This window comes from Anguilla rostrata, chromosome 5 (assembly GCF_018555375.3).
Source record: "Anguilla rostrata isolate EN2019 chromosome 5, ASM1855537v3, whole genome shotgun sequence".
Taxonomy (NCBI): domain Eukaryota; kingdom Metazoa; phylum Chordata; class Actinopteri; order Anguilliformes; family Anguillidae; genus Anguilla; species Anguilla rostrata.
The window spans coordinates 55418043-55432948 of record NC_057937.1 but is presented as its reverse complement, the minus strand read 5'-3'; the positions used below and the strand labels follow the sequence as shown (position 1 = coordinate 55432948).

The following is a 14906-nucleotide window of genomic DNA, read 5'->3' as shown; positions in this document are numbered from 1 at the left end:
CCTGCACACTGACTCCTGACTGTGTCCTCTCCCTGCACACTGACTCCTGACTGTGTCCTCTCCCTGCACACTGACTCCTGACTGTGTCCTCTCTCCCTGCACACTGACTCCTGACTGTGTCCTCTCCCTGCACACTGACTCCTGACTGTGTCCTCTCCCTGCACACTGACTCCTGACTGTGTCCTCTCCCTGCACACTGACTCCTGACTGTGTCCTCTCCCTGCACACTGACTCCTGTGTCCTCTCCCTGCACACTGACTCCTGACTCTGTCCTCTCTCCCTGCACACTGACTCCTGACTGTGTCCTTTCCCTGCACACTGACTCCTGCTGTGTCTCTCTCTCACACTGACTCTGATATGTCCTTTCCCTGCACACTGACTCCTGACGTGTCCTCTCCCTGCACACTGACTCCTGACTGTGTCCTCTCCCTGCACACTGACTCCTGACTGTGTCCTCTCCCTGCACACTGACTCCTGACTCTGTCCTCTCTCCCTGCACACTGACTCCTGACTGTGTCCTCTCCCTGCACACTGACTCCTGACTGTGTCCTCTTTCTGCACACTGACTCCTGACTATGTCCTTTCCCTGCACACTGACTCCTGACTGTGTCCTCTCCCTGCACACTGACTCCTGACTGTGTCCTCTCCCTGCACACTGACTCCTGACTGTGTCCTCTCTCCCTGCACACTGACTCCTGCCTGTGTCGGTCTCTGGCTTTATGTAGCGTGCAGTGTTGCTGTCTCAGACGGTGTTCGACTGACGCCTGTGCTTGTTAGCCTCTGTACCTCCCCCACCCCACATCTGCCTGTACTTTGTCTAGGAATTTATTTACACGTTTGTCCTCAGAGCAGGAAATGCAGCTCCAGATTAGAATCTGGGGGTTTAATTGGCAATCTTGTGCGATCGCTTACACTCGTGGCCTTGGGCCTTTGACTTGTTAAACGCCGGGGATCAGTTTCCGAGTGTGGTCCTGAGTGAGCTTGAGTGGAAATCCTGGTGATTGGAGTGAAATTATGAGCTATTTCATTTCATTTATGTCTTTTATCCCCCCCCCCTCCCCGTTTCCGACCAGGATAAAGATAAAATCTCTTCAAACAAGACTCCCAAACTGGACCGAGGGGATGGAGGGAAGGAGATGAAAGAGAAGGCTCCGAAGAGGAAGCTGCCCTTCACAGTCGGAGCCAATGGAGAGCAGAAAGACTCGGACTCGGGTAAGCGCACCTGGGCGGGGAGCCGCAGTGCATGCTGGGGGATGTCAGAATCAGCCGGCCGAACCGCGGCTGCGTCGCCACGCCCGGCATCTCTGCCAGGATTGCTGCAGTGGCCCGAATGAGAAGGTCGTCCGGGAAACCATCCAGTTAACCAGAGATTTGTCAGACGTGATCCCAAAAGATGACCGGTTTTCCTTAAACAAGACCAGGTTAAAACCTAATATATGGCTGGACCGAACCAGCTGACATCACAGATATGCGTGATGCAACTTTATCAGTCAGTCAGTCAGTCATTCAGTCAGTCAGTCACAGACATTCGCATTTGTAGGGCTGGCCCAGCTGTTGCGGTCCAGCCAGAAAGGGCTAGCAGAGTGCTTATGTGAAGGAACCTACAGCGGAGTCAAAGCTGTTGGTGCTGTGAGTTAAGCTGTAGCAGAAGAGGGTTGTTTGAAGCGGTATCTTCACATATGTTGTCCCATGAATTTTTGAATCTCAACAGCGATGTATGGCTTGGCCTGGTTGTTGGGGCGAGTCTTTGGTTGTGGTCTGATTTCCCTTCCCTTTCAGGAGGGAATGCAGCCTTTTGTTTATTGTGATGCAAATAGGGGGGCGGAGTCTGCGCCCTTCTGCCGGGCGGTGGGCGTGTCACTCCGGCGAGTTGGAGGGAGCTGCTCTGCCGTTGTGTCGTCCCTCATACACACCCGGGCTTTGCGTATGTGTGTGTGTGTGTGTGTGTGTAGTCTCAACATTTCTCATCTTTTCTGTGCTGAGCTGTGACTGGCCCAAAGGTCAAAGTTCAATCCCCACCCTGGTTTTGCTAGGACTGACATGTTTGCTTGAAAACCTGAAGCGGAGGCTTATTTTTCTCCTGTGGTGGGGCGAGGGGGGCATGTGGGGGGAGGTTGTAAGTGAAATGGCTCTGTTTGCACTTACAGTTGAAAAGCTGCGTTTTTGAGTGCCCAACAGCCAGTAAGGAAACCATTAGCGAGCCTCTGCACAGGGATGTCGGAAAACGCTGCCGGCACTTCCTGAAACCCTAATTGTGTAACAAGCCAGAAATGATGCATCTCTGCAGATTTGTGTGATAAGGCGCATTCTTTCTGGCTGTAGTAATTGTTTTTCTGCATTAAGTAGCTGCAGAGAGTGAGAGAGAGAGAGTGCGAGAGAGAGAGAGTGTGAGTGAGTGAAGGAGAGAGAGTGTGAGTGAGTGAAGGAGAGAGAGTGTGAGTGAGTGAGTGAATGCGTGAGTGAATGCGTGAGAGAGTGAGTGAGAATGTGAGTGAGTGAGTGCAGGAGAGAGAGAGTGAGTGAGTGAAGCAGAGAGAGTGAGTGAGTGAGTGAGTGAGTGAGGCTCCTGTGCTTCAGTGGTACTCAGTGGTGTGCTGAGACACACACAGATCGCTGCTGTTCAGCCAGGGCACAGGAAAGCATGCTTTGCTCTGTAATGTGTTTGTTTGGGTTGTAGATTTCCTTTGTTGGGTTGTAGATTTCCTTTGTCGGTGCTTATTCCTATCTCTTGTGTGCATTGGCAGTTGCCTGAGGTGAGGATGTCTGACCAGCAGTAATAATAATGGCGGCCAGGGCCTGATTTGTTGAAAGGACTTCCTGCGTCCTTCTCGCACCATAAATTATGAGGTGTTCAATGAGACTGTGCTGGCGCAGTGAAAATTTGATGTTTTGTGTGTGTATGTGTACCCATGGCAGAGTAAACCTGTGCATGTGTGTGTTTGTGTGTGTATGTGTACCCATGGCGGAGTAAACCTGTGCATGTGTGTGTTTGTGTGTGTATACAGTATGTACACATGGTGGAGTAAACCTGTGTATATGCGTGTTTGTGTGTGTATACAGTATGTACACATGGTGGAGTAAACCTGTGTATATGTGTGTTTGTGTGTGTATACAGTATGTACACATGGTGGAGTAAACCTGTGTATATGTGTGTTTGTGTGTGTATTGATACTGGTAGTATGTACACATGTGGAGTAAACCTGGTGTTTTAATGTGTTGTGTTTGTGTTTGTCAGTATGTACGTGGGATGTGTGTGTCTATGCATGGTGGAATATACCTGTGTGTGTGTGTGTGTGTATGCATGGTGGAATGTACCTGTGTGTGTGTGCGTGTGTGTGTATAGTTGTCACATGTGGATGGTTTTGTGTGCAGTGATTGCAGTACTGTGTTGTGTTTTGAGTGTGTATACATGTACCAGGGTAACGCGTCCAGGGGTAACCTGTGCTTGTCTGCGTGTGTGTGCTGTCACAGGGTGTATAGGTGGTTGCGGGTCCTGTGCAGGAAGACCGAGTGCAGTGGCCGTGGGAGAAAGCTGCCTGTGGTTGGGTTCAGCCTGGCGACGTCAGGCGGATGTCCTATTTCGGAGCAGGTGAAAGCCCGCTCTGTGTATGAGAAGGTGTGAAGGCTAGCGTACGGAGCTGTTCCTTTGAGCTGCAGCCTCGTTGCTGTGCTTTTCTCCAGTGTAAGAGGTTGGGAGTCGGTGTGCGCGTCGCTCCAGTACTGCAGCGGCTGGAGCTTGGAGACGTTGCTTTTTGCGGCAGAGTGTGGGCCTATATTTGGCAGGAAGGGAACTGAGTGGGTCTGGGGAACAAGGGACAATATTTGGCAGGAAAAGGGACTGAGTGGGTCTGGGGAGTAGAGGGCTGTATTTGGCAGGAAGGAGGTATGTTATTTTTTGCTGCCAGCTGGAAATCTGCTGTCTTATAATTGCAAGCTGCTCATTTACTCCATGCTTCTTTTTTCCCCCCATTGCTCTGGAATGCTGTGATTTTTCTGATGAGAAAGACTGAAGCATAAGGTCTCCGATTCCAAATTGGTTTGAGTGTCAAATTGAAAATGATGACGGTGGGTTTGTTAGCTTCGACTGTCTGACATTACAGCTGTTTGTCTGCATTTGAAGTATGCCGAACAGTTAATAATAATAATAATAATAATAATAGCAGTCATAATAATAATAATAATAATCCCTTCCTTTTTGGTGACAGTTTGCTGGGTCTGTTGTCCTGGAGCACATTGGCATTCACGAGTATCGGCGAGCGCTCAATTACAGTGACCGCTTCCCTCGCGCACACAGCTGCTGTAACATCGCTTTATAGACAGACATCCTTTCATGGGATTATGTCACAGGATCCAGCTCCCGCCACTGCTCTTCCCTTAGCGCTCGTGTGGAAATCCAGCTGTATTGGGCTTGCCTGGAGCTCGTTCAGGCTCACTGCCATGCTGAGAGACGAGCCCCTGCTCAGGGGCAGTGCCAATGCACAGGGGCCAGGGTTGGCCCCAGCTGTGCTGAGCAATACCAATACAGGGGCCAGGGTTGGCCCCAGCTGTGCTGAGCAATACCAATACAGGGGCCAGGGTTGGCCCCAGCTGTGCTGAGCAATACTAATACAGGGGCCAGGGTTGGCCCCAGCTGTGCTGAGCAATATTAATACAGGGGCCAGGGTTAGCCTTAGCTGTGATGAGCAATACCAATACAGGGGCCAGGGTTAGCCCCAGCTGTGCTGAGCAGTACAATACAAGGGCCATGTATGGCCCCAGCTGTGTGGAGCAATACTAATACAGGGGCCAGGGTTGGCCCCAGCTGTGCTGAGCAGTACAATACAAGGGCCATGTATGGCCCCAGCTGTGTGGAGCAATACTAATACAGGGGCCAGGGTTGACCTCAGCCGTGCCGGAGCAGTATCAATACAGGGGCCAAGGTTAGCCCTAGCTGTGCTGAGCCAGTCCCAATACAGGGGGAAGGATTAGCCCCAGCAGTGCAAATGCAGTAGCATTACAGTACTGCAAGACTGTGTCTCTCTCTCTCACACACACACACACACACACAGGCACACATATAATGTGTGTGAATACTAACGTATGTTTTTGTGTCATATATTCTCTGTATTATGTAAACACCCATGCAGATAACTGACCCATTCTGACCATGACAGGCTGCTCTGTCTCCCTCCTCTCCCAGTAGGGCAGTGTGCTGTCTGTCTGATAGCATTGTGTTTACTGCTGCAGATTTCAAAAATAACATTCTGTCGGTTCTGAAATCACAGATTTCAGATTTATCGGATGCACACTCATTTTATTATTTACAGTGCAGTATTTTTGGTGGATCCAGCTTAGTCAATTTTAGTGCTACAATTTTTTAGAAACTATTTTCAGGAAAACATGGCTTTAGGCATCATGTTTAATATCGCTCTGTACTAAAAAAAAAAAAAGAAACTGCAACTGCTCCTTTTGCCATTTAAGTCAATAGGGCATTCTGTGTGTTTAAACTGCCCTGACACTCACATTTGGTGGAATCACAACCTTTTTTCTCTACATAATGTTTGGCAGTGTGTTGAATGGGGCATTGCTTGTTTGTGTTTGTATGTTGAATGGGGCATCTCTGTGTTTGTGTGTTGACTGGGACATCTCTGTGTTTGTGTGTTGAGTGGGGCATCTCTGTGTTTGTATATTGAACGGGGAATCTCTGTGTTTGTGTGTTGAGTGGGGCATCTTCGTGTTTGTGTGTTGAACAGGGCATCTCTGCGTTTGTGTGTTGAACGGGGCATCTCTGTGTTTGTGTGTTGAGTGGGGCATTCATGTTTTGTGTGTTGACCGGGGCATCTCTGTGTTTGTGTGTTGAGCTGGGGCATTCTGTGTGTTTGTGTTTGAACCAGCATTCTCTGTGTTTGTGTGTTGAATGGGGCATCGTTGTGTTTGTATTTGAATGGGGCATCTCTGTGTTTGTGTGTTGAATGGGCATTGCTTGTTTGTGTTTGTATGTTGATGGGGCATCTCTGTGTTTGTGTGTTGAGTGGGGCATCTCTGTGTTTGTGTGTTGAACGGGGGATCTCTGTGTTTGTGTGTTGAGTGGGGCATCTCTGTGTTTGTGTGTTGAACAGGGCATCTCTGTGTTTGTGTGTTGAACAGGGCATCTCTGTGTTTGTGTGTTGAGTGGGGCATCTCCGTGTTTGTGTGTGTGGTGATGTGGATGTAACTGCAGGTGGCTGCAGTGGTGCTGACATTGAGGGTTTGAGGGTGTGCGTTTGCTGTGTGCGTCGCTGGCTCGGCCTACGTGCCGCTCTGCAGCTTTACCCGGCGAGGTGAACGGGGTCTGCAGGGCTCTGATCTGTTCACCACAGGGCTCTGATCTGTTCACCACAGCCCGCTAATCTCCAGCACCGCCGCTCCTCTGTTTCTTCTCTGGTAATCCCGCTTCACAGTGTTACTGTATTTCTCTGTGTAGGTTTTTTTTCTTCATATGTGTAATTGCGCTGGTGTGTTTGCCGGCTCTGAAAGAGCTGTGATTGGTGGTAACAGGTGTCTGTGTGAGAGGGAGTGCAGATTTTATCTGGGTCTGCGGTGGCCCCTCTCTCACTCCGGGTGGCTTTGGTCGAGCTTTTGCACCGTTGCGTGGGACTCGCCATCTCTCTCTCTCTCTCTCTCTCTCTCTCTCTGCTGCAGTGCTGCCGATGCCCCTCCCCCTCCCAGCATTCGGACTGTGTCACTGTGCCAAAGGTCGGCGGCCTTGTTAGTTTAGAACAAATAGGTGTTTTTTTTTTTAGCTCTCTGTGTTCAGTGGTGTGCAGAGAACGAGAGGAGCTGGTGCCTGTTTCAGAAGGCCGCCGCGGTGTTGGGGTTCACGTGCACCAAACCCGCTCATCTGTAACCTGCCTGCCATCCTCGCTGTTTTTTTCTCTTGTGCAAGACGAGCCCCTTTCTGTTCTCCAAACGCAGGCCAGATTTTTCATTTCCTTCTTTTTGCCGTGGCACAATATCCTGTGGGTGCTTCCTGTCCGAGCTTCCTTCATTTCCTGTTTGCTGCCTGTCCTTGGCCGCCTGCACCCCCCCCTCCCCCGGCAGCAGAGTGAGGTGACTGTGTGTCCCTGGCTGTGGCATGTCACGCAGTGCTGATCCACCGAGCCGTGTCATTGGGCAGGCTAGCGAGTGGGCGGGGCCTCAGGGTGACCTCACAAGCGGGTGTAAAGCTGGCAGTGTCTGGCTTCTGGCTCAGTATGGCTGGGGTGGGCGGGGCAGTGGGGATAGAGGCAGGAAAGTCCCCTCCTTCCCCCGACGGTGTTGACCCAAATTCTGCTCTCCCTTCAGCCTCTCCAGCCCCAGAGCAGTCAGGCCTGAATCCTCAAACGCGCGTGCACACACACACGTATATACACACACACACACACATATATACACACACACACACACACACACACGTATATACACACACACACACGCACACACACACACATATATACGCACACACACACACACACACAGCACACGTATATACACACACACGCGCACACACACACACACATATAACACACACACATACAGCACACGTATACACACACACACACACACACACACACACACGTATATACACACACACACGTGCACACACACACACATACAGCACACAGAGAGGCAGGGGATGTGTGTGAGGTGGCAGGGCCTGTTTGAACAGCAGGCCTGGCCTGTCACCGTGCCAAGACCGAATGCATGGGATGTCTGGGGAGACGTGGAGAGGGCGGGGTCTGCTGCCGCGCTCTCTCTGGATTGGCTCGCGGCGGGTTCGGCTTCTGGTTCCTCTGGTTGGAGGGGTTTGCTGTAATTAACGAATCCAACCACCCCCCCCCCCGCCGTGGGAAGCGATCGCACGAGCCGTTGTCAAAATAACTCTGAGCTAAATTTTGTATGTGGGTGTGTGTATGCGTATGCATGTGTGTGCGTATAAATGTCATTGTTTTTGCATTCGTGCATGGCTTGCGTGTATGTGTGTGTGTGTGTGTGTGTGTGTGAATTCTCCCAGCTTTGCCACTCCTGTCTTTTTTCTCTCTCTGAAAAACAGTAAAATCTTCTTCTGTGGTTAGTGTTAGCCCATTTCTGGAGCAGGCGTGTGTTCCGGAGAGGTAGAGGGTGCGGTGGTAAGGCTGTCTGTGCTCTGGGGAGTTTAGGCTGTAGAACCCTCAGTCCTTATCTATCTCTGGATTTCGCCTGCTTCCTCCAGGTACTGCTGTGTTCCATGAGCACGCTGAAGGTTGCCAGTAGATTATCGTACTGGGGGTGCATTTACACGGGGCGCTGTGTAAAAGGGATTTTTTGTCGGGGGGGCCCAGCGTCTTAATTGTATCCCGTGTAATCCCTGTGGAATTCAGGCTTGGGGCTTTTTTTCTGGCTCCTCTGTGGCATTCGAGCGCAGCGTTCCTGTAGAACAGGCAGGGGAGCCTCGAGCCCCCGGAAATACTTGTTCCCGCTCCTTTCTGGGACGTCCTGATGTGACACACGCGTGTACGCAAACACGAGCACACGCATAAACATACGCACGCACATGTTTACACAGACGCACGCACACACATTACTTACGCTATCATGACAGCAGCACGCACACACTGTACACACACAACACATATGCATGCACGACACACACACAGTACACACACACACTACACATACATATCAGTGCACGCACACACACACACACCTGACACACACACACAAGTCACACCACAACACACACACACGTACACACACACACACACTCACGTACACACACACACACACACACACACACACACACACTGCAGTCTCACGCCAGTCAGTCAGTGAGGCTGAGGCTTCGCCCGTCTCTCGGCCTCTGAAGCGATCCAGCGGGGAAGGCTTTGTGAGGAGCCGCTGTTGTCGTTTCCGAAGCGGCTTTAATGAGACGCACGTAATTACAGCTCAGCACAGCGCAGGGGGAGCAGCCTCCCCAGCCCTGGGCTAATGGCAGGCTCCATACCGCACAGCGCGTTTTAATGTTACCCCGCCCTCCGCCCCCCTGCCCCCCCCCCGCGCATGCCACTTCGGCAGCTCCAGCTATTGGGGGGGGGGGCAGAATGAAGGGAACGCATCCCAACAATGAGGGCGGGAGGGGCGGGGGGGGGGGGTTACATTAGGACTAAGCGTTCGCAGATGTGAGCGAAAGTTCATGGTCCGCGTGTGTGGAAGGCAGACCCTGGAAAGTGGCGCGGACCGGAAGCGCGGTCCCCTCCGCCCGGTTTCCTCTTCCTGTTCGTCACGCCGGCGGCCTCGGGCTCGGCGGCCATGTTGTGTGCAGCGGTAAGCACAGATGTGCTTCTTTTTTTCCCCTGATTACAGGAGCCGGATCTTTTTTTCTTTTTAATTTAAATTTCTTTTAATTAACTCCGCGCCGCTCGTACCCTTTTCTCTCCCCGTTCCCCCGAGTCCCGGCGTGGCGTAGCGGTTAAGGAGCTGGGCTGGGAACTCCCAGGTTGTGGGTTTGAATCCCGCGAGGGGGGGGAAGCCAGCGTGCCCTGAAGTAGGGAACTAACCTGAATTGCTGCAGCAAATATCCAGCTGTGAAAATGGACTGGAGATTTTTTTTTAAAGTCAGCTGTGCATGTCTCTCTAGATACGAGTGCTAACGCATGGAAGTAAATGCATTCACCATTTGGTGCTGTTTAATGTATTGACTGCACACAAAGGTGAGTCCGAATTGTATGAGATTTCAAGGTCGCAGTCTTTAAGATCCCCTACCTCCTTACCAGTTACTTCACTGCACCCTAGAATTGGCCGTAAATATTCCCGGGGTCTCTTCCCCTCCCCCAGCACCCATATACATCCCTTTTCTGCACACCCCAGTGCCACATTCTGCAATGCGTAAAATAATATTTCATTTATTTCTGCCACCTTGTGAAATGCTATGAGAGAAGCGCACCTTTAAATAATTCTTTTTTGTTGTTGGAAGTGCTGAATGGATGCAGCGCACGCTGCTGTAGTTTCTGTGCACTATTTTAATAGGGCGAGCGTGACACCAGAGTCAGGCCAGAAAGCCCGCTGCCGTTGGTCTGAAGTCCGGCGGTTATGACCGCGCTTGGCGGTAGTGCGGTGTCACGCGTTGGCGCCGTGACGTGAAAGGGACGGTGGTGATTGGTCTGTCTCCCAAGTGAGCCAGACCGGTGACTCAGTCCTTAATGGGCGCGCACCGCCCTGCCGTGATGCTGGAAGCAAAGCAAAGCGTTCCCGCTCTGTAGCCTGTTTATCGTTAGCGTAGCGGCGGGAGCACCTAGCGTCCGGCAGAGTGGCGCGCTCAGGCCGACTAGCTAGCGCGCCGCGTCTCCTGTTTCACCGGTAAGAGCGCATCGTTATATATATATGACGGCGTGACACTTTGATTAGCCGTGCCTCCCGTGGTTTCCTCCGCAAAGGTCCCGTCTATCGAAAGATCGGCGATTGATGAATCTTCCCTGTTCCTCTGAGTGTATGTAATGGGAGCTGGTGGATCCACCCAGCCGATCTCGGCCAGATTGTAATTACCTCTTTCAGGAAATGCTGCTGCCTGCCATTTCCTGAAAGAGTAGCAATTTCGAACGCGCTGAAGTTATTTTTGTTATTTACTGGTAGAATCAAGTTGCATTGCAGTCGCTGTAAACAAAGAGGAGCGTATTGTACTCTAGGGAACTAGGTTCTGTATTTGTGGCGTATGTTTCATTTATTTCTGGTGTGATTTTGCTCTCAGTCTCCTGCACTGTCTTTAGTCTCAGTTATAAACTCCCTATGTCCCCTGCACTGCCTGTGCACTGTTATAAACTCCCTATGTCCCCTGCACTGCCTGTGCACTGTTATAAACTCCCTATGTCCCCTGTCTGTGCACTGTTATTAACTCCCTGTGTCCCCTGCTCTGCCTGTGCAGTGTTATAAACTCCCTATGTCCCCTGCACTGCCTGTGCACTGTTATACACTCCCTATGTCCCTGCCTGCCTGCTGTCACTGTTATAAACTCCCTATGTCCCTGCTGCCTGTGCACTGTTATTAACTCCCTATGTCCCCTGCTCTGCCTGTGCACTGTTATAAACTCCCTATGTCCCCTGCCTGCCTGTGCACTGTTATAACTCCCTATGTCCCCTGTCTGTGCACTGTTATTAACTCCCTATGTCCCTGCCTGCCTGTGCACTGTTATAAACTCCCTATGTCCCTCTCTGCCTGTGCAGTGTTATAAACTCCCTATGTCCCCTGCTCTGCCTGTGCACTGTTATAAACTCCCTATGTCCCCTGCACTGTCTGTGCACTGTTATAAACTCCCTATGTCCCCTGCACTGCCTGTGCACTGTTATAAACTCCCTATGTCCCCTGCCTGTGCACTGTTATTAACTCCCTATGTCCCCTGCTCTGCCTGTGCACTGTTATAAACTCCCTATGTCCCCTGCACTGTCTGTGCTGTTATTAACTCCTTTATGTCCCCTGCCTGTAATGTTATAACTCCTTCCCTGTACTGCACGTAGCACTGTGTGATAACTCTATGCCCTGTTGGCCTCACTTCTCCTCCTCCTCCTCACAGAGAAGCAAGGCCCGGAGCGGAAGCGCATTAAAAAGGAGCCCACCAACACCAGGAAGTCGGGCCAGGCGTTCGGGGTGGGCGTGCCGGGGATCCGGACCGGGTACCCACTCTCCGAGCGGCAGCAGGTGGCTCTCCTCATGCAGATGACGGCTGAGGAGTCGGTTAACAGTCCAGGTGGGCGCTTGTCATTGAGGTCACGTCTCTGCACCAGCCGCGCTGCGACGATCCTGCTCCTCCCCCCCCCCCACCCCCCCAACACTCACACCCCCCCCATCTCACTCACATCCTCCCCTCTCTCTCTCTCTTTCTCCATCTCACTCACACACTCCCCTCTCTCTCTCTCTCTCTCTCTCTCCATCTCACTCGCTCCCTCCCTCCCCCCTTCTCTCAGGCTTCATGAAAGGACAGAGACAACGCCACCTAATTACAATTCAATTACACAAGATAACCCTCATCAATATCAATTACCGTGGCTAACGCTGCCGTCGCCGTCCCCGTCTCATGTTGTTGATTAGGTTCCTCAGCGAGGACAAGAAAGCGTCCTAAGTGAACACAAAGGGGTCCGCTTTCTGTCGTTGATGATAAACTGATTGCTGTCTGTCGATGTGTGCACTGTTATTCTTTTCAAACGCACACCAGTGAGCGGGTGTCTTGCTTCAGGCCCTTGGAGCTTGGAGCAGGACAACGCATGAAGAGATTTTACCCGAGCAATTAGCCGTTCTGAGCCGAGCAGGCAGGGTATCCGAAGGTCAAGCCATTAGCTGGGCAGCTTTTCTGATCTTGGTGTCTTCACCCGTGTATTACATTACCCTCGTTTTTATAGAGCGTTTATCGCGCCCGTTTCATGTGCAGGAACACCGTTTTCAAAGCCAAAGCGGAGATAAACCATTTTTGGCAGCGCAGGGGAAGCGGGTTCTTTTCTAGCGCATTGAGGTCGGCGCTCCGAGGACATCTCCACAGAGGACACGGGAGGGTTTGAGTCACATCCTCAAGCAGGGTTCAAGACTACATCTGACAAGTGCAGTAATGTAAATGTCACAAAAAATAATTGGCTTTAGTCTGTGTGATGACCGCACCGGCAGGTATGGTTTGATGTGACGGCAACGCTCTCGGTGCCTGCGTTTCACTGTGCAGGAGCGCCACACGCTGGCGGAGAAAAGGGAGTGCGTTGCATCAGTACACCACGGTGACTCATCTTCAGTGCTGACCTTATCTCGCAAGATGCTGTTCTGCAGCCAACACCAGTGCAATACATTTACATTTACAATTTCAGCTGATGTTTCCCAGTGTAGTTAAAATACGCATTTCACAGGAGTTAAGTAGGGCCTTAATTAAATCAGAAAAACCTCCATTCTGTTCAGTGAAATGGGAGTGCGGTGATATAACAAGGTTGCTGCGTGCGATCACTCATTATTTATGCGTTTATTCATGAGTGCGCCAAATAAGGCATCTCATTGCGTTTCCCTTCCAGAAACAACGCCAAAGCACCAGTCGAGTCTGGGTCAGAAGGGAACACCAAACTCCGCCTCTAAAACCAAAGACAAGGTGAACAAGCGCAACGAGCGGGGCGAGACGCGGCTGCACCGGGCCGCCATCCGCGGCGAGGCGCGCCGCGTCAAGGAGCTCATCAACGAGGGCGCCGACGTGAATGTCAAAGACTTCGCAGGTGAGCACGGGGACCCGTCCCCACCCCCCCGTCCCCCGTCCCCCGTCCCGCCCATCCAGTGGTGGGTCTTTATAAGGTGCAAGAAATACAGAATGTTAGATGTATGCTTTTGATCCACTTAGTATGGCTGATGTTCATTTCCTGCAAGTTCTATGCGAATGAATGTGAGTTTTGTCTCAGGCTTTTAATGATGTTAATAGGGGGCTTTATTAATATTTTAGTAGTGTTTTACATGTATTCATCTTAACTTCTTAAAGGCAAAGGAGCTTGTCAAAGTTCGCAACCAATTTTTGTTGGTCGATAACTCCATTGCCATAGAAACCAGAAATCTCAGGGGAGTGACGGTCCTGAAGGCCAATAGCAGCCCCCCACACTCTGTCTTTAACCCTTTGAGTCCCATTGCGTCCGTTCTGATGTCTCCCTGTGTTGCGAGCGCCCTCAGCCGCCTGTTTTGACTGTGCGCCCGTTTTCGGCCGTCAGGCTGGACCGCGCTCCACGAGGCCTGTAACCGTGGCTACTACGACGTGGCCAAGCAGCTGCTGGCGGCCGGGGCGGAGGTCAACACCAAGGGCCTGGACGACGACACGCCTCTACACGACGCGTCCAACAACGGCCACTTCAAGGTGAGCTCCCCACGGGCACCTCTCCCCTGACTGCGCTGCTGAGAAGGTCTGGGGCTTAACAAACCTGCTGGCCTCGCCTTGAGAAGAAAAGTTTTTAACGGGGAAAGCGTGATGAGATTTGTAAGCCCACACCAAGTCGCTGGTCCTTATCATGCTGATATTGTAAACGCTTGTTGCACTCAACCATATACCTTAGCTTGGTTTTCTTTCTCAACATTTTTTAGTTTGTTTGTTTAGACTGTCATTGTTTTTGTATTCTGTGGTAAAAAAAATAATGTTCTTTCCTAGGAGTTTTATATATGAAAATGCAAGGATGCCAGCATCCAGTTAAAACGGAACTGTTATGTATTGAAGAAAACGATTATGGTTGGGTGCTCAAATAATCAGATGGGTCCAGTAATCCTGTTTTGACACCATGGTTGTGAAAAAGGCAGAATAAAGTTAGAACCTACATAGTTTAGTGAATTTTTGCAGCGCATAGGTTTGACATATGCAGTGAGTGCCATAATGTTTGGGACAAAGTCATATTTTTTTCTTGATTTAGGTCTGTACAAAATTTTCAATTTGTAATTAGACAAATGGCTTCACAGGTGTTTCTGATTAGTCAGGTCTGTTCAATTTCTTCTTCACTGCAAGTGTAAGAGAGCTCTAACTACATGAATTGTTTGATTACTAATCTAAAATTATGAAGTTAAGAGCTAAATCAAGAAAAAAAAAATTATATATATGGTTTTGTCCCAAACATTATGGCACTCACTGTGTATCACGTTTTATCAAGCACTAAAAACAATCTCTTCACCAGAGGCCTGTGTGGTTTTCCTTGTGTAGGTGGTGAAGTTGCTCTTGCGTTATGGCGGGGACCCTCGTCAAAGCAACAGAAGAGGAGAAACGCCGCTGAAAGTGGCAAACTCCCCTACCATGCTGAATCTCCTACTTGGCAAAGGCACTTATACGTCCAGTGAGGAGAGTTCTTCAGGTCAGTATATGAGTTGCGCAAAAATTAGGAATTCCAAGGTTATTTTGGTGTTGTAATTTTGTATGTGTTTTGTGAAATATGTTTTTTCATTTGACAGTGTTA

At 50.6% G+C, this 14906-nt stretch overlaps 1 protein-coding gene across 1 annotated transcript in view; it reads left to right on the top strand.

The window, feature by feature from the left end:
* The window catches only part of ankrd11 (ankyrin repeat domain 11), a 117712-nt gene that overhangs the window by 88679 nt on the left and 14127 nt on the right, over positions 1–14906 (top strand). The window contains exons 4-8 of the mRNA XM_064337255.1: positions 1074–1212; positions 11540–11713; positions 13011–13205; positions 13686–13828; positions 14657–14804. Of these exons, the coding sequence (XP_064193325.1) occupies positions 1074–1212; positions 11540–11713; positions 13011–13205; positions 13686–13828; positions 14657–14804 (799 nt within the window). The remainder of the gene's footprint in view (positions 1–1073; positions 1213–11539; positions 11714–13010; positions 13206–13685; positions 13829–14656; positions 14805–14906) is intronic.